The 27,935-nt window shown below is 33.6% G+C and overlaps 2 protein-coding genes across 14 annotated transcripts in view; one reads left to right on the top strand and one right to left on the bottom strand.

Moving 5' to 3' along the window:
• Nucleotides 1–27,935, top strand: part of LOC129757026 (glucose transporter type 1) — an 875,183-nt gene that overhangs the window by 261,433 nt on the left and 585,815 nt on the right. The window lies entirely within an intron of this gene.
• The window catches only part of LOC129757024 (uncharacterized), a 259,813-nt gene that overhangs the window by 117,346 nt on the left and 114,532 nt on the right, over nucleotides 1–27,935 (bottom strand). For both annotated transcript variants that reach the window (XM_055754109.1, XM_055754110.1), the window contains exons 8-11: nucleotides 19,282–19,548; nucleotides 18,187–19,175; nucleotides 17,590–17,842; nucleotides 7,013–7,841 (exon numbers count right to left, since the gene is read on the bottom strand). In XM_055754109.1, coding sequence (XP_055610084.1) covers nucleotides 7,013–7,841; nucleotides 17,590–17,842; nucleotides 18,187–19,175; nucleotides 19,282–19,548 — 2,338 coding nt within the window. The remainder of the gene's footprint in view (nucleotides 1–7,012; nucleotides 7,842–17,589; nucleotides 17,843–18,186; nucleotides 19,176–19,281; nucleotides 19,549–27,935) is intronic.

Raw genomic sequence — 27,935 nt, 5'->3', positions numbered from 1 at the left:
CAAAAATGCGAAAAACATGATCGTTGCTTATAACGCCGCAGCCCGTGGCGTAGAGGATAGCCTTCAAGTCTTCTATGCCAGCGGGTATGAGATCGAATCCCGGTCACGGCATACATAGAGTACACTTTCTGTAGGTTGGTGGTTTTAGCATTTGTAAGATGCTAGCCATCATATACTCGAAAGATGTACGCTTGGAGTTTAGAAAAAAGGAATCTCTTCGAGGAAACATCAAGTTTCATTGAGATTCTGTATGTGTTTGTGTTCTTTTTTAAAATTAAACTTTTTTAGTTCACATTTTAGCTTATTGGTGTCTTCGGAGAAATTTGTCAGTAAAATTAGTACTATAATAAAAAAAAATATTATTTTTCTGATTAATCCCCCTACAAGTGAGATGAAATTTCTAACTTCTCTGTTATAGGTTTAAGCTCTTTGATGTCTTCGACAAACTTGTTTAAAATCAAATTTTCTAGTACTTTGTTTCCAGTGTTCGGCATAAAAACGCTAATCCGCTAATCGCTAGTTAGTCCGATAACTTTTTGTTAGCGGTTTAATGTTGCCGCTAAATTTTGATCGAGCTAGCGAATTAAAAAGTTCCGCTATTTTTTGGTTCCGCTAAATGAAGACCGCTAACTTCCATTTACTTGTTTCAAATTCACGAATTATTACTGATAGAAGAAAACTTTTTGTCGTTTGACAAGTTAAGGAGACATCGGGTATCATTCTTACACTAATATGCGCTTCAAGTGAAAGTGGTCACTTCGAATGGTCTCAGGGCAGGAATGCCTCATACAGATTTACTTTTATTTTCTCTTTTAGTACTTCTTTTCTAAACACTCTTAGAAAAAGAATTCAAGAAACATAGTTAAACAGTATTAAACTATTTTAAACATCCTTTATGTAATTCATAGCTAAAAGGTCAACTTTTCGATACTGTTTTTTTTTTGCCTGCAAAAGTACAGTCCACGGCCTACTTGATCAATATTTTACGTGACTTTAGCATGGTCGTCCACATGTGGTGATTTGTTGAAATGTGCTTTTAGGTTAATCGATGGATTTTCAAAGGCTTTTCCAAATTTCCAAGTTTTTTTTTATTGTAAATTTCAACGTCACTATCCCACCCGGCAAGTCTCGTTTAATACATGTACGAATCGTGCTGGAAAAATCCACTTTCTACAACTTGTTTGAAGCGGATGAGATATTTACTTTTCACAATACAATTTTTCACTGGTATTTCATATCAGGTAAAATAAAGATAAGATAAAATCGCCATAGAATGAATTTGGATTTTCATTTCATTTAGTTTTCATAGATCCACGTTTGGCAATGCTCCTATCATAAGAATTTTGCATTCCTTTTTTAAAAGTTTGAAAAAAGTGAAACCTGGTAAAAAAAGACTGGGCACAATAAATAATCCACCATATTTGTAAAGTTTTTGAGCAAACGAATTGAAATGCCACAATAATCCATTCTCTGGTCATGCTGTTTACGTTATTGTTAGTCAACAGTTAGCGATTAGCGATAAGCGATTAGCGCTTTAAACTTGAAGCGATAACTTTTTCAGCTGATTTAGCGGTTTTTATTAGCGATCGCTAAATTTGAATGAGTTAGCGATTTAATTAGCGCCGCTAATTTTTCAATTAGCGATGCCGAACACTGTTTGTTTCAGATGTCAAGTTTCTAAAATAATCATTCTCCGAGCTCTCGGCTTAATAAGAAACTTAACCTCTAAAAATCATTTAATTAATAATAATTACTTTTTTCAGTTAATTTCAAGTTTATTAATATGTTACACAAAGTTTTTTGTCTTATTAAAATACATCACTTTGTTAACATTTCAAGTTTGTAAAATGTGATACTGCAGGGCTATGTTAAAAAGATAACCGGAAATAGTGCTTTTTCACGCCTTATTTTACAAACACCGGGCAATATCAGGCAGCCCGCTTTAGATTAGGGTTACCATACGTACTCTTTTAAGAGTACTTGTACTCTTTTTCGATCGAGAAATGAGCGTACTGTTCTTTTTGTAAAATCTTGCGGAATGTACTCTTTTTTCGTTGAAAGGCATTTTAACATAAAAACGAACTTATTTCTTCCAGTTCTTAAATATTTGTTCCTATATGTACAATAAGTTCCAAAGAAAAGCAGCACTTTATGCATTAATGGAACGGTACATCACGTTTCTCTACTTTGTTGATTTTTCTAAACGATGAATTAAAATGATAAGCATCAGAATTCGATTGAAATCAATTTATTTTTATTAAAAACAAATAAGCTTTTTCATCAGCTGTACTTTTTTTGAGAAAAATACAAAAGCTTCGAAAGTTTTAAAGCTGCTTTTAAGAAAAGCTTCTCCCAGTCGTCGAAATAACCTGTGCAGGCCTTTGAAAATGCAATTAGCTCCCAAACAGTTGGCAAAGAGCACAACAGCAATTTCAACACTTTTTGAAATGCAACATTTTCTCATGTTTACGATGTTCTTATCTCTATCTCTTTGAATAATCCAACGACATTTTGACTTTTCAATAAAAATCTGCAAGAGAATGAACAAAACCTAAAAACGGTAACTTTCAATTTGTAAAAGTATTTTTTGTTTAGTCATAATTGCCAAATCACATAACTAGCACACAACGTGTCACTGTTTGAATTTAAGTTTCCTGGTTTCTCCTGTTTCTCCTAAATATTTTGAAATATGGTTTCAACGTACTCTTTTTGGCGTTGAAAGATATGGTAAGCCTACTTTAGATTAGGGTTACCATACGTACTCTTTTAAGAGTACATGTACTCTTTTTCGATCGAGAAATGAGCGTACTCTTCTTTTTGTGAAATTTAACGAAATGTACTCTATTGTTTGGCAAAAGGAATTCTTATATAAATAAACTAACTTCTTCCGATACGTGAAGATTCCATTCTTTTCAATACGTGACATCACACTTTTCATGCATTCGTTATACCACACTTCAGTTTCGCTTGAATGTTTCAAAGGATGGATACCAATGGTAGGAATCACGAGTTCAAAAGTTGCAGCAAGTTCGGGCACCTGGCCAAAAAATGTTCCGCCCGACATTCACGATTTCAATCAGAATTTTTCGTTCTAAATTCGCGCCTTTGAGTATGCTATGAATTTCCAAACAGTAGACAATATGCATAACATCAACTTGCTTGAAAGAATAGTGCACAAATCAAAAGCGCACGAATCAGTAACTGAAGAATGAAAAAAAATACTTCTCTATAAAAAACTCTTCTCAATTTTGGTGTTCTCTCTCAGCATCAATAATCTTTGAAAAATCTAACTTAAAATTATGAGCATTTGTCATGTAGGTCACATATATTGCAACAAATTGGCGGTACAGACCCCGTTCGATTTTGGCAACACGCCCGTACATTTTGTGTTGCCAAAATCGAATGTTGCCAAAATCGAATGTTGCCAATATCGAACGGTTTTTTCTAAACTTTTTTTTTCAATTATTTAAAAAAAACTATCATTGTTATCAAAAACGTTATTTTTAGTAAATTTTCGATCATTTGTAGTCATTTATTATTTTTTCATCATGTTTTCGATGCATTTTGCGCTTTTCTTAATTTGTTTAAAATGTTTGTTTTAATTTTTCATATTTACTGTTTTTGTCATTCTTCATGATTTTTTAGTTTTTTTTTGTCATTTTCAGACTTTTGTTTGAATTTGTTTTTTTAACTTTTTGAGTTTTTCAACTTTTTGTCATTTTTGAGTACTTTATAAAATTTATAAAAAACTTTTGTTTTTATTGTTGCATTTTATCACCATTTCAGAACATAAAAACGTATTAATGGTATTTTTCTAAACTAAATTGGTTCTATTATAACGAGAACTAGAAGGTAATTTTGTTTCTAAAAACCGGCACATGTGCCAAAATCGGATGTTGCCAAAATCGAATGTTGCCAAAATAGAATGTTGCTAAAATCGAATGTTGCCAAAAACGAACGGGGTCTGTATTTAAATAACCTGATACATCATGGCTTGATGGCGTTTGTCTTAACAACTTTGGAACTTTTTAACATTGTACTCTTTTTTGCGTTGCAAGATATGGTAACCCTACTTTAGATGCGAAATGAAGTCAATGAATTCGTCTACAAGATGCAGGTACAACCGTCCGTTTGCACTTGTATCCAAGCGAGATACATCAATTTTAATTTTCCATGTTTGCATTAAAAACAACTATTTCTATGAAACTTTAGCGAATTCTACTACGTGTGTTTTCTTCTATCTTTTCCCTGAGCGATGTCAGAAGCAAAGGTTTATAAGCGCATTTGTGTTATTAGCATTAGGTTATTGTATGTGCAATTAGTAAATGAATTAAGTCTACGAAACTAAGCTCTCCTGAGATAGATTATCAGTATATTCGAATAAATCTGCTTTTTGCCTTTTGGCTTTTGGCCGTGCCGTCTATGACTTTGCTTCTGACATCGCTATTATAGGACTAATTTTACTGACAAACTTCTCCGATGACACCAATAAACAAAAATGGGAACTAAAAAAGTTCTACGTTTTTCGCATTTTCGACCACTGTGTGTAGGGTAGAATTTAAGGAAAATTTTAACCTTTAACCGAAAGGCGAACGCCTCAGTTCGGGATTTGGCTAAGAAGATGCACCATGGACGACAAAAGGCCGACTTCAAACAGATCCCTGGCAACCTGTTTTTCACGGCCAAGGATAAGTCCAGCGTTCCGGAGCAGATGTACATGAAAGAGTGCCTCCAGAAGCGGCTGTTTCCTTACCTGAAGGCCCACAACGTCCCAACAATTTTCAGGCCGTATTTGGCTTCATGCCACTACTCCAAGGACGTGCTGAAGTGGTATGAGGATAATAAGGTCAATTTCGTGCCGAAAATGTTCAACTCTCGCAACACTCCGGAACTCCGCCCCATCGAGAAGTACTGGCCGATTATGAAGCAGCACCTTCTTAAACGACCTAAGGTAGTGAAGACAGTCGAGGAACTGAAGAAATTATTGCAAAACACGGTTTATTCACAGGTTGTGCAGAATCTTATGGCCGGAGTTAAGACCAAGGTGCGGGAATCAATTTTGTGTGTGTCAGTTTCATCGTGGACACCCTTTAATCATTACTATATACATATTTTAATTCTTAGAAATAATCTGCCCTTCAGTAGAGGCTCATCATATTTCTGAAACCTATTGAAATTGAATTCGAGAATCAGTTTTGGGTTTGTTTATAGAAAAAAAACCATAAAATGCTTGATAATCAAATTGTAACTCTCTTCCCTCAACTGAAAACTGCATTCTGTCTTCGATAGGAATAATCATGGAGAGTACCTGTTTATCACAGTTTTTTTTTTGTAAATTTTCTACAGTGTTGTCAGTTATTTTTACAGGTAGGGGAAAGTCGGGTAAGACGGACACCCTAAGGTAGAATCGCAATAAAAAATCAGATATTACTTTTTTCATCGCAGTTTTCTTGCAGATGGGCAGTTTAGGTTGTTTGTTATCGTATTAACCATTGAAATAAGTAAATTTCCTTCATCAAGACTGTTTTTATAGCCATCTTAAACATGCTTGCAAATCACACTTTTCAAAAATGGTCGGGTAAAACGGACACTGCTCAGAAAAGGAAGATTACTGATAGTTTTAAAATTTTCTTTGAAATTCATACATTTTTCCAAAAAAGTTCGATTAAAAATCTTTTTCACTTTTACTGTATTTTTCCATTCTTAACCTCAATTTTTTGCTGATATGAGTTGAATTGTATCCGAGTAGTTCCGAAACGTGCTTTAGAAAAATCGAAATTTCTTATTTTTGTCAATAAAGCATTTGCTGTTGAAGTAATTTGTCTGTTTAAAAAATCAATTATGTCAAAACTGTTTGTCTTAACGAAAGTTCAAGTCATAGTTTTGCAACGAGTACACATTAGAGTGCCCCAAATGACTCGACATTTGAAAAAGTTATGCGCTACAGAGTTAAATTGATCCTAGGCTTAGTACAAGGTCTTATGCCAAATTTGGGCCAGATCGGATCACGGAAAGGGGTCGCTATACGCGCCAAAAGTTTTTATGGGATTTTGGGACATTTTGTTAGGGAGGAACACGGAAATCCAGTTTTTCATGAATAACTTTGGTCCCCTTCGGCCGGTTTCTTTTGAAAACGGTTTTTCTTAAATCCTAAACTATAACAAATATTTCATCCGAAGACTGCACTTCGATTCAAGATAAGACTCAAAAGTTAAGCAAGTTAGGTCTTCGGATGAAATATTTGCCATAGTTTAGGATTTAAGAAAAACCGTTTTAAAAATAAATCGGCCGAAGGGGACCAAAGTTTTTCATGAAAACCCGGATTATCATTTCCTCCCGGTCGGGATGAATAAGCCACAAAGATGCTTAAAATCCCTCGAGAAAAAAAAAATTGTTCCTCCCGATCGAAATGTCTCAAAATCCCATACAAATTTTAGGCTCGTTAAGCGACCCCTTCCCGTGATCCGATCTGGCCCAAATTTGGCATAAGACGTTTTACTATGCCTAGGATCAATTTAAGCCTGCAGCGCATAACATTTCACAAGCTTGAAATTTCTCACACAAACTTGGGGCAGTCTAGTAAACTTGCATAAAATTTTTTATGCAAATTCCCTTTAAAATTCATTGCCCATCTTGCTGCTTGTAGCATGCGGACGACCATAGGCTACCAATTTACTGAAAATTACAGATCAAGTAGGCCGTGGACTGTACATTTGCGAGTAAAAACAGTGTAAAAAATGTGCTCTTTCGATACTGATTTGTTCTTGAAAAGCTCACTTCCAGCACTGTATCGTAGAAAAGCACTTAAGAAATTGTTTCTTATCAACAATCAAGTTAACTTTCAATCAATGAAAATCACAGTCCCACACTGGAAACAACGCCAAATTTGGTTCCCTTTCCTAATCTCTTCTTCGAAACCAAATCCCTTTCGCATCACCCAAACCTACACGGCGGCGATGAACCATTTTGTTCTAAATACGTTGTGCGATTGAAATAAATTTACATCACTTACCAAAGTCAATACATAACGCCTCCTCCTCCTTCGTCGTCGAGCTTGGTCGTTGTCGTCCTTGACCGGTGGCCTGTTCCGAGCCCAGGGCCGACTTAGGCTCGTTGTTGCTTCCGGAGTTAGAACCCACTAGGCCTGGCCCCTGTCGCTCGCTAAGGTCATTGAAAGCTGCCCTGTTCCCTTTTTTGAGCTCCCCTTCTGCTCCACCATCATCGGTCATCGTCGTCGTCGCCCTTCTAATCTGACCTATTATCGGTCGATTTTGGTAAAGCTTCTTTTCTGCTGCTGCCTCTGCTGGTGCCCGTAATGGCGGAGTTTCACGCTGCCGATCAAATTTATCACCATAATCCCTAGGGTATTTTTCTCGGTCCTTTCTTTGTCGTTGCTGTTGCTGGTCTAGGTCCTGGTCCTGGTCCTGCTGCTTCTGATGTTGATGTTCCTGAAGCGTCTCGACGGACGACGGCCAAGCGTCGGAAGACTGATGGCCTTTGGCAGCCGCTAGGATTGTTGTTGTTGCTCCTTCCGGTTCCTCCTCTGAAGGAGTGGTGGTGGAAATTTTAGCCGCCATACTCGTTACCGGCAGCATTAGTCCCGGTTGGTTCGGCCATTTTCGGCCAAGGCTGCTGCTGCTGCTGCTGGCGCAATCATTAGTCTTCCCGTCGTTGTTGTTGTTGTTGTTGGGAATTTGCTTCCATTGATGACGATGATGTAGCTGTTCCCCTTCTTGTTGTTGTCGTTGCTGCTCATCTCGGTAGTGACCATCATTGACGACATCAACGGGCACTCCCGTAATGGGGTTTCGGTTCTTCGGGTTCTCGGCCTGGTCCGGTGCCTGGTATGAAAAATTAATGGTTGGAAATCACTCATTGAATACGAAGTAATGCGCTGGAATAAAGATAAGAGCGGTCCGGCTAACGGAATGGGGGAAGCGTAGCGTAGTTCCATGTTCAATGTTTGAAGATAACGGCATAGGATGATTTTCGGAAATTTATCAAAAATTTTAATACGACAAATAAAAAAATGGATGGATCATGGAAAACCATATAATAAACTTACTAATATAGACTTTCATATTGTACAGTGCTTTGTTGACTGAGTTTTTCGGAGTTGTAAACGAAATGAGGTAGTCGTATGAGGTCCTTCGAGCCAAAGGGGTATACGAGAACCATAAAAGCAACGTTTCAGAAAACACTCTTTAAAGTTTTAGAGTTGCGCGATTTTCCATAACATTTTTTAAAAGTTGTAATTTTTAATCGCTTAAAAAGTATCTAAATTAAATTTAAAAAATTATTGAAAATTTTACCCTACATTGTTCCCAACAGTTTGGCATGAATCTTTGAACTCAAAATTGATCGTCTTTGCACTTTATACACTCAGGCTGTTAGGGCCTCATGTGTTTTACTTGATTTTTCCTTGTTTTTTCAAAAGTTTCTTTCAAAATTTTATCTGACAGTGCAAAGTGGTCCAAAAGGGCCTGAAGTGAAACTTTTTTTTCCTAGTGCTTTTGTCTTTCATTTAAGCTGTTAGGTGTTTTCAGAACATTTAATAGTTAGATCGTTCCCCATAACGTGAAAGTATCAAAAATTAATCACAGCCTACGATAAATATAGAAACATTAACTCCCTGTTTGAGAAGAACGCGATAAAATTTGTTCAACAATGTTGTAGATATCATCAAAATATTAAACTTTGCTGAAATAATGAGAGCTCTTTCCCCATTCAGTACAGAGTTATGAATCTGTAAGTTTAATACAAACTTGATTTTTTTTTAGTTTTGAATTAACATGTAAATGACCTTAAGTTTCTACGACCTTTTCTTCCGAAGTTATTGCAGTTTAAAGTTTAAGTTTTCCTTAATTTTGCTAACTTAAAGGGTAAAATGGCGATAGCGGTTTCATAAACAAAGTACCACAGCTAGAAGCTTGAACATAACTTTGTTGCAGTGAGTGAGAGTTGCTTTTATCAAGAAGGAAAATAAGAAGATTCGGAATTGGAATCACTGTTTTCCAACTGGTGTGGAAAACGCAAAAACTTTTGAATGTAGAAAGATTGTGAATATAACTTTAATTGATAAGCTTAAAACATTGCTCCTTGATATAAATTTCCATATTATTTTTACTTTTTTTACTTTTCTCCCTCCACATATTCTTTTATAATTCACCATCGACGTAGGAAAAAGTCATTTTTTTTGGTAAAAAATCTAGATGAACATGTAGCTCAAACTGTTACCAATTATCACATCAAGAACCACGAAGAAACCTAAGCCAGGCCTAAGTTTGACATGGCAAAAAAAATTCGTTAGAGGTTTCACGTGGAACTAAAAAGTTCGTTAGAAGTTCACCAGAAAGCACCACAGTTATATCTATATGGTTTTTGAATTTTGTTAGTCGCTTAAAACGTACAAAAATGTTCCATGATACTTCTATGAACTTTTCATGTTCGTTCACAAGTCTAAACAAAGCACTTACGAAAATTGGTTGTTAACTCTCTCGTGTACTTTTTATTCAGCCAATTGTGAACTTTGAATACACACGATGAAGTAACTATGTGACTTTTGGATACTACGGCATCTCTCTTCTTTCTCTGCCTATTTTAACCAAATTTATAGTTTTGATAGCTTCGTTACGTAACTCAAATATGAACAGAAGGCGGGGGGTAGGTGTTTTATCCCCCCCTCCTCCCTTTGGAGATTTTTACAAGTAAAATTTTCAGGTCAAGAAATGAATTTACCATAGTAACCAGAAGTTTATTGATCCAATAAGGTATTCATAAATAAGCTAGGAATATTTAAAGAAGGTAGTGCCAAGGCAGCCCTGCTCTAGAATTGGTACAGACTGTGACGTCACAATCACGTTCTATCTGTTAAATTACAAGGAAAATTGCCTTTTTCGTTGATTATTCGAAGAATCTGCTGAAAATTTTCTACTTTGGAATCATGTTAGACCTTTTAAAAGAAAAATTTTTCTTCATTTTTGCACGTTTAGCTTCAAGGTGACATTGCATTTTTTTTAATAAATAAGAAAAAAAATCCAATCTCAAAGGACCAAAAAGCTTAATAACATATGGAAATAGAGGCCTTACAACACAATCAAAATAGAATTGGAACTCTTTTCGTTATAAAATGTGTTTTTCTTTTAAGTTTCTATCATCCTCATATAAATTTTCGATACAATCGTTTTTGTGAGGTTCTAAATATGTCAGAAAACATGCTCGGCTTCGGCGGAATTTAGTGCCAAATCAATTTAAGTAGGTCATAAACATTTCATTTTACGACACTATATGACGTTCACGAATTGAAACTTATGTTATTGTTAATTTAGAATTGCAATTCCATAAACCTCTTATGTTGAAACTCAAATCTTCATACACAAAAACACCACCTTGAGGATGGGTTTTTATAAAGAAGTGAAACTAAAAAAGCTCAGAATTTCAAACCAATCATTTTAACTTCAAACATGCATCGAATACTCATTTTACACATCAACAAGCTGGAAGCCATGTGGCTGGTGTTTAATACTCACAATAGTCAATAGCAAAAAAATCTAAACCTAGTAACCAATACTTTGTTACTTATCTTTTTGACTAATTAAAAAAGGTGTCTACTATCATTTCAGATTTTATTCTGATTTGAAATATTCTTTAAGAGACCAATTTCAGTCTAAATTTACTATTTTCATATTGTTCCAAATGCTTGACCCTTCGTTTCGTAAAGTAACAAATTTGTAACAATTAAAGAATGAAAAAAGGGAAAAATCTTGTTTTATTTTATTTTTTTTTTGTTGATGTACACATCATTTGCAACTGTTTGAAATGATTTTGAACAAAAAATAAAAAATCATGAAATGAAGGGTTGACTCCGCATTCAAAAGAGATTTTTAAAAATTACACAAAGCCACAAACTTCACGTTTTTTGAGGTGTAAGGAACTTGAAAGCTTATTATGGTTAATTTAAGTGCCTTGAATCCAAATCTGCCATAAGCTTTTTTCTATCAGCTTAAATTTTTTGAAATAACTTTTAACAATATGCTAAAAATCATTTTAGAAATTTCTGTTGTTTTACTAAATATTAACAATATAAAATAACAGTTTTATGTCAATTATAAATTTTTCTCAAGACCGTTAGTACTTTCATCTTCTGCAAAAAAAAAAAGTTATAGAAGATTTCTTTTAGTTCCTTTACTCCATTCTGTTAAATACGGGAATTCTAACAAATTGAATTTATAATTTTTTTTTAAACAAATTATCAAATCGTTTTGTTTGTACTTAAACCCTGTATTCAAATTTGCAATAGTCATGTCAGTTATTCTAGTGATGACTTGTTTTCGAATTTTTAAAACTTTGGAATAAAACTTTTTTAAATCACTTAGATATCAACTTCATCAAAATATTCCTTAACTGAATGACGTTCAATAATTCAATTCAGAATCAGTTTATTTTTTCATGTAGATTTAATAGTTAATAATTGACTTCACTCAAATCTCATCTCAAATTTATTTAAAAACTTTTAAACAGCATATCAGCAAAACTAAAGGTTATCGGTTTTAAGTTTTATCAAACTTTCGGCAAACTTTCAACGTTTTTTATGATATTTAAAATACGTTTGTCTTTGTTTTTAGTCCTGTACTTTGGGGTTTTTGAAATATAATCTTTTTGAAAAAATCTAAAGATTTTGAAAAGAAAAACAAAGTTTCTATATTTCGGCCCTTCCAGGACCAACTATTCTAGTAAACGTTGACAAAATATTTAGAGCTTGCAATTTTTATTTACAAAACATGCCCTCATACATTTAAAATGTTCACTAATTTATTTATTTTTTTATCATCTTTCTTAAATCAATCGTTATGTTTAAAATTCTTCAAAAAAATCGAATAATGATTCGAAGTAACATTAAATCTAAAGACGCATAATGTTTTTTTGTCAATACTTTATTTGAAACGCCTTTATGCATAATCTTAACTTAATTAATATATGCTTCGTGCATTTTTTATTCTTATTCTTACAGTTTTGATCATTCGAGAAATCACCCATTATTCAACCTGTACATTGTCAGTTTAAGCTTTCAATGATTCATTGAACATGTGATTTTAGAAATCTTTCAATTAAAATATAAACAAATAAATTCAAACAAAGATCATCAATAATCAACAATATCATTTCTTTGAACAAATTTTAGCCATGGTTGATTCCTTATCTGGTCAAAAATCCCAGTATTTTAGAATTTGGTTTTGATTTCTGTTTAAATCTGGTGTAATATATTATATATTTTATTTATGAGCACAGATTCCTAAGCTTTAAATTTTGGTTCCAGTCGAAGTTTTATTACGCATTCGTTTTCAGGCGTTTTTGAAATATCGATTTCAAATTTGTAAACTACTAGGCTGCTTGAAATATATTTTCAAGCAAATTTCTAGTTCAGAATGAGGATCATCGTTTTGAATAATTCATTAATGATTTACCAAAAATCGCATTAATTAAAAAAAAAATCTGATTGATATTGAATCGTATCAGTAGAACTTTTATTTTTTTCGAGCATGTGTGATGGTCATATAAGAGTAAAAATAATGGTTTCAGAAATTAATTGAGGCAAATGGGATCAAAGGGGTGCAAGTGATTTTTTTTATCAAAACGGAGATAAACTGTTTTTTGAGAATTTAAAATATAGATTAACATTTTGTAGAAGACACAGGTAAAAAAAAAATTTCGATTTTTCCGATATTTGTAAAATAACGTGTTAATTAAAATCCTGTTTCGTTTGGTGTCAGAAGAGTGCAAGTGCATTTTAAGGCTGAATTCATTTTATCGTGTATATTTTTATCAAATAAAAACAAGTAGTGGAAAAACAAACATGTAATCATCATCTAGCTTCGACGTTTCAGGGTTTTCTACTTGATTTGACCAGCATAATCCAAAGTCCCCAGATAGAGAAGTACGAAAACAGATTCAGGTGAAACTTCGTCGGCAGGTAAATAAACATGAAAAATCTCATTCTTATGTATTCGGAAAATTCTGAAATGTTTGTTTTTTTTATGGCAATTTAAGCTTATGCTAATAAGAATAAAAGGCAGACACAAAACGCTTTTAATAACAGTTTTTTGGCAAATATATCCATGAACAATCTCTCGGATGAAAGAACAAAGGATTCAGATTTTTTATCAGGCTCTGATCATGATGTCACATACTATCCCACGAAACAAACTGAAACTTCGGAAAGTTGAGTCTACTTCTGAAAAGTCAACTGGCCATTTATCAAGACCCCGAAGTTCTATTATTTCGAAGTCAAGCCGTCATTTCAATGTTATGAGAATGAAACAAAAAGATTTTAAATCGATTACGAATGAGCACAGCATCATTTCCGAGAATCCCATCAAAGGAATTCGCCCAATCCAAAGGCTTCAATTTAGAAAAGAGAAGCCAAACTTTCTATTCTATAAAACAAGTTTGGACGAAAACGCACATTTTTAAGAGATGAACATTATTTAGTAAATGTTGTACTGGAAGACCACCAAAGTCAATGAAGTTGAGTCTTCTGTATGAAGATACAATAAAATAAATACAAAGATCTGCAGAAATTACTGATTTACATCATGGATTTAAAAAAAAATGGAAACATTCATCGAACACTCAGCAAACAAACAGTGTTCTCCAGAATGAGGATACATTAGACTTGGACTGCGAATTAGAAACCGATAAGGTTGTTTAGTATGATTATTCAATTACTAAAACAAATGTTCATTAATCAAACTGGTTTTTAATTACACATTACAATCAGGATTGTTGTGCTGCCCCATAAATACAGGTTTCAAAAGGATGCGATCATATTGCTTTGAGTCAGAGGGGTGCAAGTGAAAAATATAAAAAAGTAGTTTGCCGTTTTAACATAAATATCGCAAAAACTTTGGTTTTTCTTTTAAAATCAATCGTTTTAGACCTCATGAGACACATTCCATCGAAAATTGAGTAGAACAAATGATTAAAAATTTTTGATTAGGAAAAAAAACTTTGAGACCTGTTTGATCGAAATCGCCATTTCGGCTGTTGCACACCTCTGTTCCTAAGTAAGCGCCTCAATTTGCTTATTTGTTGTGCATTTTTGGTATTGTTATTACTTCTAACTGAATTCAAATTTTGAAACGCCTCCTCCAGCCCCCCCCCCCTCCCTCTTTCTCACGAGCCTGCCTTTGACAGAATTCAGGTACAAATATTCATTTTCACGTTATTTAAAGTCTAAGAAAAAAATCCGAAAAACATACTTCAGAAAAAAGCGTATAAATAGGCCAGTAACCAAATTCCCACAACTTACACTTAGTGCCTAAGATAGCTAAAGTTAGAAGCTATTAGTTGTGCACATGGATATGTTTTTGAATTTTTTTTGAGATCATGAATACAAAAAAAGTGGTGTAAAAATCGTAATTTGAAATAAATGAACTACCAAAATTGTTCAGTCTCAGTAGATAAATTTGAAATATGGATTGGAAATTTGACGTTATTCAACACCTTCCCACATCTTTAGATTTTCAAAACTCGAAACACAGAATTTTCACCGAATTTTCAAAGGTAGCTGTTTTTGGAACTTTTTATCAATTTGCAATTTTTCAGATTTTTTAAAACCTAAATGTAAATTGCAAAAGATTCTCCTTCTTCTTCTTCTTCTTCTAACATCAACATGACTTCAACTTGTACGCATACTGGAAAATGAGGAAAAAATGCGTTCCTCATTTTTCTTTTCAATGTTAGTATAGTATCTGATATATCGATCTAATGCAGCGGTCGGCAACCTTTTGAGACAGAAGAGCCAAAACTTGCAAATTAAGGAAATTTGCAAGTTTGAAAGAGCCGCACTTCATTTTATCCTTACTACAAATAATGGTGATCGCTAAGATAAATTGCATCCTGATAAGAACTGAGTTTCATTATCCTTTTCACATCGCCATAGATTTTCGTTGTTTTATTGGAAAACTGAAGCGATTTTCTTTCTCCTGATTCAATACATTTTCTAAACGAGTACAGCTTAGTAACGTTAAATTATGGAGATTTGCCATTGTAACCTGATAAAATTTATCATTTCAAACTTTGGTGCAATTCTTTCCAAACACCTATTCCCATATGAAAAAATATACTTTCAATGTGTTCTGTTGAATTATTAAAAAGATGCATTGAAAATTTTATATCATAAAAGAGCATACTACAAGAGGTAAATTGAACTAAAAAAAACTAATCGCGGGTTTGTCACTTTTATTTTTTTCTTTAAATTCTACAAACACGTCTAATTTTTTTTTTTGGTTTGAACATCCGTTAAATTAGTTTTTTATGCGCATTTGTTTGTTATGCGCAAAAAAATAACATTTTAAGTAGATAAATATTTCCGGGCCTTAGAATAAATAAACCAACAAATTTTAATTCATGAATGCTCATTTAACGGTTTGAAAAAAAAAAAAGTCAAAATTTGACAAAATTTAACGATCGGTCGCGAGATGAAGTCAGATAATACGGTTATAAAATTATTTCTAATTTTTTTTTATTACAAGCATTTCGATACAGCTTTCTAGTTCTCATTTTAATTTCTGGTAAAATGAAAAATAAAGGTTCAAAAATTATATTTTTCGATAACGAAAATTTAAGTTTAAATTCTCAATTCTGTTCAAAGTCGTAAACCCTTTCAAGTTGATTCTTCCCCATACTAATGAAATCTTAAAAACAATGTCTAAACCTCTGAGTCTCAAATATTTCATATTCTATGAATACTAATCACAAATTAATATTTTAAATTTGGCCGAAAATGTTAACCGATTATAATGATATAAGATTCGTTGTGTGATAAATTTATTTTAATATTTCAATATTCCAAAACAATTTCAAATTTTTCAACAAGGCAAATTTTTTTCTACTACATTTAATTCTTGACAGATTTGCTGTGTTACAGTGTATCTTCGATTTTCTGAGTTAATCACGAATAGATTCATCCGATGATGTAGAAATATGCTGGGGCCCAATGAAAGTTTTGATAGCTATCTCGGATCTTCGTGTACAATATTAAATCCTACATAATAATAGACATCTAAATTTGGCTTTGCTCCGCTGTATTTCATTTTTCAACGAAACGATTTTTTAAACTCAAATTTTAATTTTTTGAAGTTATTTTGATCATCACTTCATAGAACAAACCAAAACCAAAATTCTGATAAAGACTCAGGAATCAAAATTAACTTTAAAACAGTCATGACGTTTTAAAAATAATTGCAGAAACATGATAAAGGAATTAAGTTTAGAATAAAAAATCAGTGTGAAAGTAGTAAGAAGATATATTAAAGTTTATGGAAGAAAATGCATCTTTACCAAATTAAGTTGATCCTTCGAGTAAATACCTAAAAATATTCATATTATATGTGAAATTATATTGAAAAGGAACATTGAGAGAGGGAATTCAATATTTAAAAATTTAAAAACAAAAAGTTTTAAGAAAGAAATTTTAATGCACATAACAATTATTATCAGTATTCAAAGCATTATTAAAATCATCATCTGATATTCATATTTGATCAGAACGGTGGTAAAGTAAATTTATTTTTAAAATATTCAATTCAAGAAAAACAAACTCAATTCAATAATCTCATTAGTGAGGACTTTATTTGACAATAAAAAAAATGCTCGGTTTTTATCCGATTAAATCAGAACAACATAGAAAACAAATTCAACGGAAAAGTTCCCATACCACCGAAGAAAAATTTTTCCAGGCTTCCAAATGCTATATCAGACTTTTATGAAGAACGTTGATTTCTAAATCTCACCTTGGTTGCAAACTGACAAAATGCTGTTAATTTGTTTTATAGTTGTACTTTTGGTTTCATTTTTAATCCTGGAAAACTTTATCTGAACTGAAGGAAAACTTATGTTGCGTCCGTTTACTATAGAAAATTTCGAAGATTTTCAAAATTTTTACACATTGAGCTAAAGAGCCGCAGTGATACATCCAAAGAGCCGCATGCGGCTCGCGAGCCGCAGGTTGCCGACCTATGATCTAATGCATTGCAGATACTACTACGGTCAGGCCAACCATGTGATCAAAAACGCTATAGATACAGGAACAAGGGAGGAATAATCGTAAAATTCCCTGCCAAATGCTTTTTCTGATTATAATTCATAGAAACTATAATAATATTGAAAATAAAGATTAACACTTAGCTTTGAATGCTTATAGCTGCAAACTTCAAAACCTTCTCAAAGTTGACCTCAAAGTCTGGCCTGAGTTCATCAGTGTACCCATCCAATCTGATTTTCCTATAGCTATGAAATCCTTCGAGAGATTTTGCATGCTAGTCCGTTTCTTTGCACTAGATTCTAAGTATAAACGCAAGAATTTCGCCAAAAAAATATATTCACCTGTCACCATTCTGAAAAACAGATTTGAATTACATCATGATGTTTTAAAACTATGAATTTTGAAAAAAATTAGTTGAGGAACAAGAGAGGCATACCGGTTCAGGAGTGTCAAAATGACACTCCAGGAGCTAGAGCGGGTAAAAATTTGTGGGACGCTTGAGGGTTAAACACTGAAAAAAAAATAAATGTTTGAAAAAAACTTACCTCACCATTGCGGAACAGAGTTGTCTCAGATACGGTGCCTTTCACCCAAAATTTGTTTTGCTGTTCCCAAGAGTTTACATCCCTACCGGTTGCGGCTGTACTGATTCCGGAAAAGCTCTGCTGATTGCCGTTTTTGCTCCCATCGTTTCGAAAACTGGCACCATTTTTGCGGCAAAGATTCGGCTCCCGAGCCTCATCCGGGGACTTTTGTGACTCGCAATCGGAATCAATCAAAAGCTTCCGCTTAACCGAGCTGATAACGAGAGAAAGGATGGTGTTCAGCAAATTATGAAATATTAAAAAAGGTTTTTTTATGTCTAGTATTTAAAAAGTCGCAGATGCAAAATGAAGATGAATGCAACATTTTGAGAAATCATTCTAATATTTTTTTTATTTTTCCTTTTTTACAGGTGAGAATTCAAAGGATTAAATTTATCTAAGTAAGTACCAAATGCAGATAAATAAAGACATTTTAAATTCAATAAAAACATCTTGGAAAACCGAAACTCAAAAAGATAGTTGACATTATTTATGGACGACGGACGGCGGCTTGAGAATAGTAAAGAAAAATACCCAAAATTCGTTGCAAATACTTACTCAAACCGTCCTGACGCCAACGAGGACGATGGGCAACTTGCCGTCGACAATGGTAACGAGGAAGTAACGATAGACGAAATAGACGAAGACGAACTCGTCGTCGTCACCAACCGAACTCTACGTCCTCCATGCTCCTCTCCGATAGGAACGTCATCGCGATGATAGTTGTCACGGTCGCCATTGTTGTGGCTGTTGGGTGCTACCGAGCGATGATGTTGTTGTTGTTGAGGAAGCCGAACTAGATGATTTCCAGCTTCCGGTCCCGGGAACTGATGATGCTGGAATGCACTCGTAAAAAGTTCAGCCGCCGCATTGAAAGACGAAGTCCAGGAGGAGGTGCGATTCGAGTAGGATTTTTCCCGACCATTTCTGACGTTTGTAACCGGAGGAATTCCATCAGCCGATGACGGTGATGATGGGAACAATTGAGGTGAGCCGCCACTGGTCCTAAACTCCGGCTGAATTGGGGGCGGCTGCAAAGACGAGGACGGAGGTGGCAAATTCAACTCGTTAGCATCATTACCGTCGTCACTTTCTTTTTCAGCGACATTTTTAAAGGCATAATGGTGCCGGAGCTTCCGGGTTTTTTCCTCCGACCTTCCTCCTCGACGCTGATGCTGATTCTGGTGGTGGTTAACCGCCCTAGATGATGCAGGTTTTTCTGGTTCCATGCCGGTGGATGGCGGCGACGAATCTGCAAAAGGGTGACGATAATTGCGATGGTGATTATCCTGGCAGCTGCATTTTCCTCCAGCATCGCCGCCATCATTGTTGTTGTTGTTGCAGCAATTGTGGTTGTTTTGCTGCTGGTTCAAGACAGCGACGGCTTTGGCCAAACCTCGACGTTTGCCGCCGCCGCCGCCGCCGTCATTCCCGGGCACCGCCGCCGTTTTGTCGAGAAGGTCAATTTGGCGGTTGGCTAGTGTTTGGATTGCGTTGAAGTCGCTCCGCAGATTGGTCATGGTCGAGGTTTGCGAGCTCAGCAGAAACTGTTTGGAACAAAGGAAAAAGACATTAATTTTTAATTAGCCGGTTTAAATTTTTAAATTTCATTCAAATTTTTGCCAGATTTTTTTTTCAAAATTTTAAATTTACCTGCAAACGTTCATTCTCCAAAGTAGCATGGAGCAACCGGCCCTCGATCTCTTGACGGGCTTGTTCCGTTTGGCGGAAGCGGATATCCGCATCGGACAGCTTCCGGTTCAAATCTTCGATAGCGGTGCTATCGGCCATTTTTTGAGCAGCCAGAGTAACCTGCATCTGGTTGATTTCCTGCCGGTGTTCCTGTTCCAGCAGCTGAAGTTGCTGGGGTAGGGATTCGGTGCTCGCGGTAAGCTTTTGTTGGACCTGATCCAGCTGATCCTGAAATGGTTTGAGTCATAATAATAATAAAAATTAAAATAAATTTCAAAACAACTTTAGTTAAGATTTTTTTAAAGTTCAAGATAAACATTTTTGCATTGCTGAATTGTCCAGTGATTCCAAATTTTGTCTCCAAATTTGAAATCCGCGTAAATCTGACTATTCAAAACGCGCGTCGAAATTTTAAGATAAGAAAATAGTTACCCTGCAGTATGTTTTGAGCATACCTAAGTGATATTCCATGATTGAAATAATTCATTCAATCGGATTTAGCGCAAAACGTTTATAATTGAGAAGGGCTAGAAGTAAAATATACCGCGTTTTTTTCAACTCCGCTAAATGACCCACATGCTCTTCCGCTTTCAATCCAGCAGAACATCAATATCGGGGTAAACAAGCATGCAACTAATCTGTGCGAAAAAAATACTACTTTATACGCTTTTTGAAAACGTTTGTTGAAAATCTGGACAGAAATATCGAGACATCTAGCATGAACTTTATAATAACTTCATAAGCGTTTACTAGTTTGATTTTTTTGTTAAATGAAAGGTTGAATTGAACAAATCCTCTGTTAACTTAATTACTTTGCCATAATTATGAAAAAAAAAACCGAGAAGAAGTTTTTGCCTAGCGTTAAACTGCAAGCCGAAAAAAAATGGTTTCTAAGTGACTGTATTTTTATTTCACAGTATCTTTGAGTCATTGACCTCTAGAGACTAATTTTCGCTCTAGAAAATAACACAACGAAAACGCTCTCGTGAAACTTTGCATCGTTTTTGATGCAAATATCTTGACTATCACTTTCTGCCTACTTTTCTATTGCTTATAGCTTTAGTTTGCCAGATTGCCAAATGTTTTACTCGGACTTGCCCAGATATTGGATACAAAATTTAAAAAAAGCCCGGTCCGGTCCGAATGCCCGGATTTCGTTGAAAAAAGCCAAAATTTGCCCAAATTTATTCACTTTTTAAAATAAAACAAAACAATCATATTAAGTCATTTTTTTTTTCAATTTTTGCATCCAAAAACGATTTTTTGAACAAGTTCTATCAAAAAATCTGTAATGGTTTTTTGGAAGCATCAAATTCGGTTTTAGTCTACTGATGTGTATTGATGAAAAAACTTTGTTTCAAGCTTTTTTTTTCTTGATTTTTGTTGCAGATTTCCTTGCTTTTATCCAAATTTACCCGGATATTGCCTAGATTTTGGGTTGAAAACTTTTAAATCAAATGCAGGGATTTTGGAAATGAAATGCTTTTTAGATGAATCTGCCTTCATAGCAATAAAAAGTTTTGCAATATTACATCGAAAACTTTCATATAACATGGGTTGCAAAGGCGACCTAATATTACATCTTTTTTTGTACAATCTTGTACGCAAAACGGATGTAAACAATTAAATTGAATGTATTTATCAAGTAAACATCTTTATACGTCAATGTCTACGTCAATTGAAAATTAATATAGAAAGCGGTTACAAAACATATAGAGAGGAACATTCAAACTTAAATATCTTATAAGTGGAATTTGCACGTACAATCGAAACCTGATATTGCAATATCCTTTTACTAGCTCTGTGGCTCCATTTCGAAATATTTCTTATCAGTTTTAAAACGCTGTGCTGAATTTCTTTCTGAGTTCATATTCAAAAATGTAAGTTTTGAATTGATTTTGAGTGTGAGAATTTGCCGCTAAATATATTAGATAAAGTTGTATTTTTTTGTTATTGCAATTGTTATTATTCAAGTTGGATGTTATTATTTAAGATAATATACAATGCAGCTTTGTTTATTTGTTTTGTTTTGTTACAGGAGCTAATTTAAAGCAATTTATCTTTAGTTCAAGATTTTTTCATGTCAATGAACTTACAACTTCGATCCGCAAGTGAACAAATTCGATAAGTCTAAAGTTAAGTTAGAAAACAACGCTGATCTTCTGAAAAGAACGATTGATAATGGATTCTTGGTATTATTTTTTTCGTTATTTTTAGATATTAAAAATATAATAATTATGATTGAGACGCATCAAAAATCGATTTTTGTTTTATTTAAAATTTATAAAATTTAAAAGCGAATTTGATAAAGAATTTTCATTGCTGGTTTACTTATCAAGATTTTAAAACTTGTTATAAAGAACGTACAGCAGGATGATTATTTTTTCTTTTTTTATGTTTTTAGGGGCATGGAATGAAATTTTTGGGATACCTACATTGACCATATATGGCTTCAATAGCATATTTCTGGAATTTCCTTAATTTGTGTCATTTAAAAAAATGTTCATGCTTAGCCTGATAAAATAAAAATTATGGTCTACGTTTGTCAAAATGTTCCATTCTTTCTATCATAAGTTTTGCAAAAAATATGAGGGTTTAAGTCTGCAATTAAGTTTGATTTATTTTACCATCTGTATAACTACGATAATGTATCCAAGTTGAAAAAAAAAATCAGAAATGTATCTATATTCGCAAAAAATAAAACGTTTTCAAAGAAGAGCACGACTCTAAAAGTTGAACATTACTAACCTAGCTTGGTTTGAGTTGTTGGCACCCAAAAGCCATAAAGAGTATCTCATATATTTCCCCAACAGTGGTCATTTTAAATGAAATTGAACTTATGAAACTTCTAATGATTTTGAAATATAAATTATTATATCTAAACAAAAAATTAAATCAAATTTAATAATAAGAGATCGGACTAGTTGTTGTGCTACTGTTTCAAATTTCTTTAAATCTTGAACTTAGGCATTCGAAAGAATTTTGTTTTTAAATTCTTATAAATCTTTTTCTAGGCAAAGAAACGCTTAAAAATTGTTTTCGGTTCGACTTCGGAGTGCTGGATGCATATTTCCTAAGCTGTAGTAAACACCGAATATTTTATACCTTGTTTTTGCTTCACCTAAGGGATTTACTGTTCCAAAAGCATTTTGGTAAAGGAATATATGCAACTCATATTTATCGTTGCTTATTTTTCTTTGAGAGTACGGTTTTCCATCTTTGTAGCTTGACTTGAACCCGAAAATCTTGTGATCCGATTCAAACATCGACGTTGCATTGCACAGTGGTGCAGAACATCAATCTAGCTGTACGAAATTAATAGCGCCCAGGGATGAAGAGATAGACATTTGATGTCTTCAGCAACATTGTTCAGTTTTACAAGGGGCATATTCTAGTATCAAAATTTTTGCCGAGGGGTCCACCGATAGCGAGATAAAAATGCTAACTTTTTTGGTTTTCAAATTAGGGCATTGATGTCTTCGACAAAGTTGTTTATCTGATCAAAATACATAAGTTTGTTGAATATGTCAAAGTCCTGTCACATGACCCTCAGAAGTTACAGTCAAAGTAAAAAAAATCTCTTGAGAAAACAGTTTTTTGAACCTGACACGTTGTATATTGGATAAAATGGTTCGCTGTCTTTGAAACAAAGTTGTAACAAGCCACGATCTACATTTGTCTCATACATTATGATGGGTTTAGAAGTTGCTGAAGCTCTATAGAAAGCATTTAGTGTATTTTATTGGCAATTTTGGAAGGCTCATCCATCAAAAAGTGCACATTTTCGCAACATCCCCTTTTTTGTGATTATTTTTGATGATAAGCGGAACCATTTCCATTTGAAATTAGCGCGGAAATCGGTGGAACTAGTAGAGATTTGAATGATTGAAAATACACATTTTATGTAAAAATGACCTATTTTACTTATAGAAAAAACGTGAAAACATTTAATTTGTTCATGAAGTGTTGCAGTTTTCTTATATATATATTTTGTTTGATTAAAATGACTCAACGAAAAGACAAAAGCAAATTGCTTGTAAGATTGGTTACTTGGATACAGTTAGTTGGAACCAGTTATAGCAGTTATATTGTAATGGCAAAATTCTATAATTCAAATACTAATTTAGTGCTCTACCAAATTTAACAGATAAGTTCCATTAATCTTTTGGGGTTTGAATGATTTGAAAAATTGAATTGAAATGTCTTTTAATAAAACAAAATATATAAAAGAAAACTGCAACACTTTATGAACAAATTAAATGTTTTAACGTTTTTTCTATAAGTAAAATAGGTCATTTTTACATAAAATGTGTATTTTCAACCATTCAAATCTCTACTAGTTCCACCGATTTCCGCGCTAATTTCAAATGGAAATGGTTCCGCTTATCATCAAAAATAATCACAAATAAGGGGATGTTGCGAAAATGTGCACTTTTTGATGGATGAGCCTTCCAAAATTGCCAATAAAATACACTAAATGCTTTCTATAGAGCTTCAGCAACTTCTAAACCCATCATAATGTATGAGACAAATGTAGATCGTGGCTTGTTACAACTTTGTTTCAAAGACAGCGAACCATTTTATCCAATATACAACGTGTCAGGTTCAAAAAACTGTTTTCTCAAGAGATTTTTTTTACTTTGACTGTAACTTCTGAGGGTCATGTGACAGGACTTTGACATATTCAACAAACTTATGTATTTTGATCAGATAAACAACTTTGTCGAAGACATCAATGCCCTAATTTGAAAACCAAAAAAGTTAGCATTTTTATCTCGCTATCGGTGGACCCCTCGGCAAAAATTTTGATACTAGAATATGCCCCTTGTAAAACTGAACAATGTTGCTGAAGACATCAAATGTCTATCTCTTCATCCCTGGGCGCTATTAATTTCGTACAGCTAGATTGATGTTCTGCACCACTGTGCATTGGTTGTAGTGTAAAGTTATTTCAATGTATCCAGTAAAAATTGTTATTTTGCGGAAAAAAAAAGAATTTTATATGAATCGAAAAAAAATCTAGAATTTCGTTATTTCGTTAAAAAAATTAATTTTGAACTGTTTTTTAAAACATTTTTTTCAAATTTTCCAAGGAAATATTACCCATCATTATGCCCGGACAGAATTTTATTTCTAAAGGAAATCAAATAGATTCGCAGTAAATTCTCTAAAAATAACAAAAAAGCCCCAAAGAAACCTATCAGGTGAAAATTTGCTCAGGGATTCTGAGAATTTTGATGTAACTTACCCACCAAACAACTTCTTCTGGACCGCAAAATCCTCTCTTCTTGTTTCGAAGCGCGGAGGAGAAAATAGAAAATTTTCGACAACCGCGGACTTATGTGTTATAATATTTCAACGAATGATGTTTTAGTACACAGGACGACGTGTTCGGATTCCTTACATCGTTTGGATGTAATAAAATTCATCCAATTGTTATAATTTTATTTTTGTTTTTCATGCAAATGCATCGAAGCCGAAAGTTGTGTATTATAACATCGAAAAATCATGAATAGTACTTTGATAGGCTCACATCAACTGAAATTACATCGGCCTACGTTACATTTTTGTTGCTATGTGGATTTGCTCAGCTCGTATTCGTTCGAAAATAGATCTGGCCACCTAAAAAATGCTCAAATATAATTGAATAACAATCGTCAAAATTTTCTTCTACAATTGGTTTTAAACTTTTCAACGGATAATTTAAGCATATACAGTCCCCCCACAATCATGGGTCACACACAATTATTAGTCACCGATCATTAGAACTGCTGATATCTTCTAAACCAAAATAAATTATATCATATTATTATTTTTAGTTAATCGACAATATCATTAAAATGCATTAAAAATATTATTTGTGCGTTTGATAACAGTAAAATTGCTGTTTGAATACTTTTTATCAAAAATGAATTATAAGCTGTGGAACTATCGTATAAAATTCCAATGTTATAAGGTTGACATTTTAAACCGTTAAGCCCCTTATGCGGGTATTTCATAGATTCTAACCAAATGAATTGGTCCCATATAAGCACAAAAGAAGAGTTTACATTTTCCAAATAAAACTAAGCGAATGAAATGCGAAAATTCAATAATATTTAGCAAAATAAAAGTGACCCATAATTGTTACAGAATCCACCAAGTTCCACACAATCATGGGTCACTTTTTCGCAAGCAAAACAAAACATTTCTTGGTTGCTAGCTCAACCCAATTGCCCCTTGAACGTATACTAGCGAAGAATGCCCCTGAATGTTTGCCAGAAACTTGTTGATTTTTATGTTGATATTCGGGTGTTACCATGGACTTCTATGTGACTAATAATTGTGGGCAATATGACTAATAATTGTTACAAGCTTCAATTTTGACCCATAATTGTGGTTTTGAAAAACGTTGATTATTTCGGTAAATTATTTTATTTATCAACAAAATTGGAACAAAATCATGTTTGAAATCAAAGAGGGAATATTTAATGACTGAAATTCATGCAAAGCTTTGTGTTTGGTCCACTAACACCCGAATGAACGAACATTTTGTGGTGAAATGATACGTTAAGTGACTAATGATTGTGGGGGGACTGTATTTACCTTTTTCCAGTTTGCCAAATTGCCGTTGAGGGCCGAAAATAAGAAAAGAGGCAGCGAAACAAAAATAGAACCACTAATAAATTTCTACAAAATCAGGGTTATTCTAAAAATTTACTATTTACAAGTTGTTAATAACGCTTCTACCAACTTTTGGAAAGGAATACAGATTTTTGGCAATATCTAGCAATCTATCTGGTTTTATTTAAATGGTTTTTACGGGATTTCTCCTCTGGCCCCTCCCCTCCTCAGGGTTCTATTTTTTTTCTAATGTTCGGTCCTTAACGCCAATTGGTAAGCTAGAAAATCAGATTGACGATTGTCATTTCATATTCATATTTTACTGGTAGGTTGGGTGTGCCTAATTTCGCTACATTTTGTCAGTGCTTTTTAGTTTTGATATGAGCAAGCCTTATCTTTAATTTTTTGATATATATTTTCTGGTATCTTAGCTATAATTTCTTCTCTTAATTCTGTTGAAGTTTGAACTACTATTTTGAAGCTTTATTTGAAGAAAAATAACATATTTTTCAAAGTATGTTCATGTTCCATATTTTGCACTGATTGTTCCTAATTAGACTGGAACAAATATTAATTTCTTCCTTTGTCAAACCCCCCCTTCGAGATTTCCAAAAAAAACGAGTGGGGAATAAATAAAGTTTGAAGTATTTTATGTAAATTTTGACAAAATACTCAAATATCCGAAAGATTTCAAGACCAAAATAAAAATTTTGAAAGATGGATGTATTTTCACCTTTTGTATACTTGATTTTATTGAATTATTTGATAAAAGGTAACTTGATTTATAGGTTTTGTGCAACGATATAGTATGCAATTTTGTTGCATACAAGTTTTCGTGCAATTTATTTCAATTCATTTGTTTTTCGCATTATTTTTTATTGTACCCCCCCTCCCTCCCCCCTCTCTCGCGATGCACAGTGAAGATGTCAGATAGTTTCAACGAAACACGTGCAGAGTATTTTTCAGAAAAATATTCAATTTTAGTAATTTTTCTCGAATCTGTTGGTGACTTATAATGTGTTAACCGCAATGGAAACTGAAGAAGCAAGTTAGTAGAAGACATTTGAAGGGTTATCTCTGTGATTTATTTCCATGTAATATGAAGGTGTTATCGATAAGCGTACATTATATTTCAAGAAAATGGGCATTCAAACTTCAATTGGACATTACAAAAATATATATCAAAATACCACTCTGATTTTTTTCTCCAGTTATCGTTTAAAGTATCCTTTAAAAGCTCAAAGTGGTTTCAGTTGCCCGAAATTGCCCGTTTTACAGATATTTACGTTTTTCTAGATGATGTTTTGACTAGTATTTTGAATAATTTTTTCACTAGTCTTGTTTTAAAGGGTGGTACAGACTAACCGTTCCAAGCAAAAAGGTTGAATATAGTTTTCTTTCACCTCAGATATTGGAAAAGGAGGGAAAAAATACTGAATTGAAAGAAATATTTTAATTTGCGCATAAATCGTCATTTAACACGTGTTTTTCATGATATTTTATGGGCTTGTGATATAGCTCAGTTGGCAAGTCTGTTGTCTCCTGAGCCGATGTCCGCGAGTTCGAGCCCAAGAGTAAAACATCGATCACAGTTGTACCGGATAAGTTTTTCAATAACGATCCGCCTACTGTAACGTTGATAAAGTCGCGAATGCCATAAAGCTGGTAAAACGACTATAATCGAAACAAAAAAAAAAAAAAAAAAAAATGATATTTTAGGTAAAAAAAGGCGTTTAAGCTTCTTTTGCTATCACGAAAAACAATGTTTTCGGAATAAATTTCTATTCTGATCTGAATGAGATATTGTTCAAATGGTAAAATCATTTTGTACGATTTTTTATGCATATGTGTATATAAGTCACTTTTGTGAATATTGTTGTTAAAATACGCCATTCATGCCAATAATAGCTCACATCATTTCCAACAACTTTCTATATGACATGTATGAGTAAAAGTGCCAAAATCATCAGTTTTGATTTTTGTCCCGGTATCCCATACATTCAACGCACTGT

Source organism: Uranotaenia lowii, chromosome 3 (genome assembly GCF_029784155.1).
Source record: "Uranotaenia lowii strain MFRU-FL chromosome 3, ASM2978415v1, whole genome shotgun sequence".
Lineage (NCBI taxonomy): Eukaryota > Metazoa > Arthropoda > Insecta > Diptera > Culicidae > Uranotaenia > Uranotaenia lowii.
Note: the sequence above shows the minus strand (reverse complement) of the source record. Positions and strands in the feature narration are given on the sequence as shown.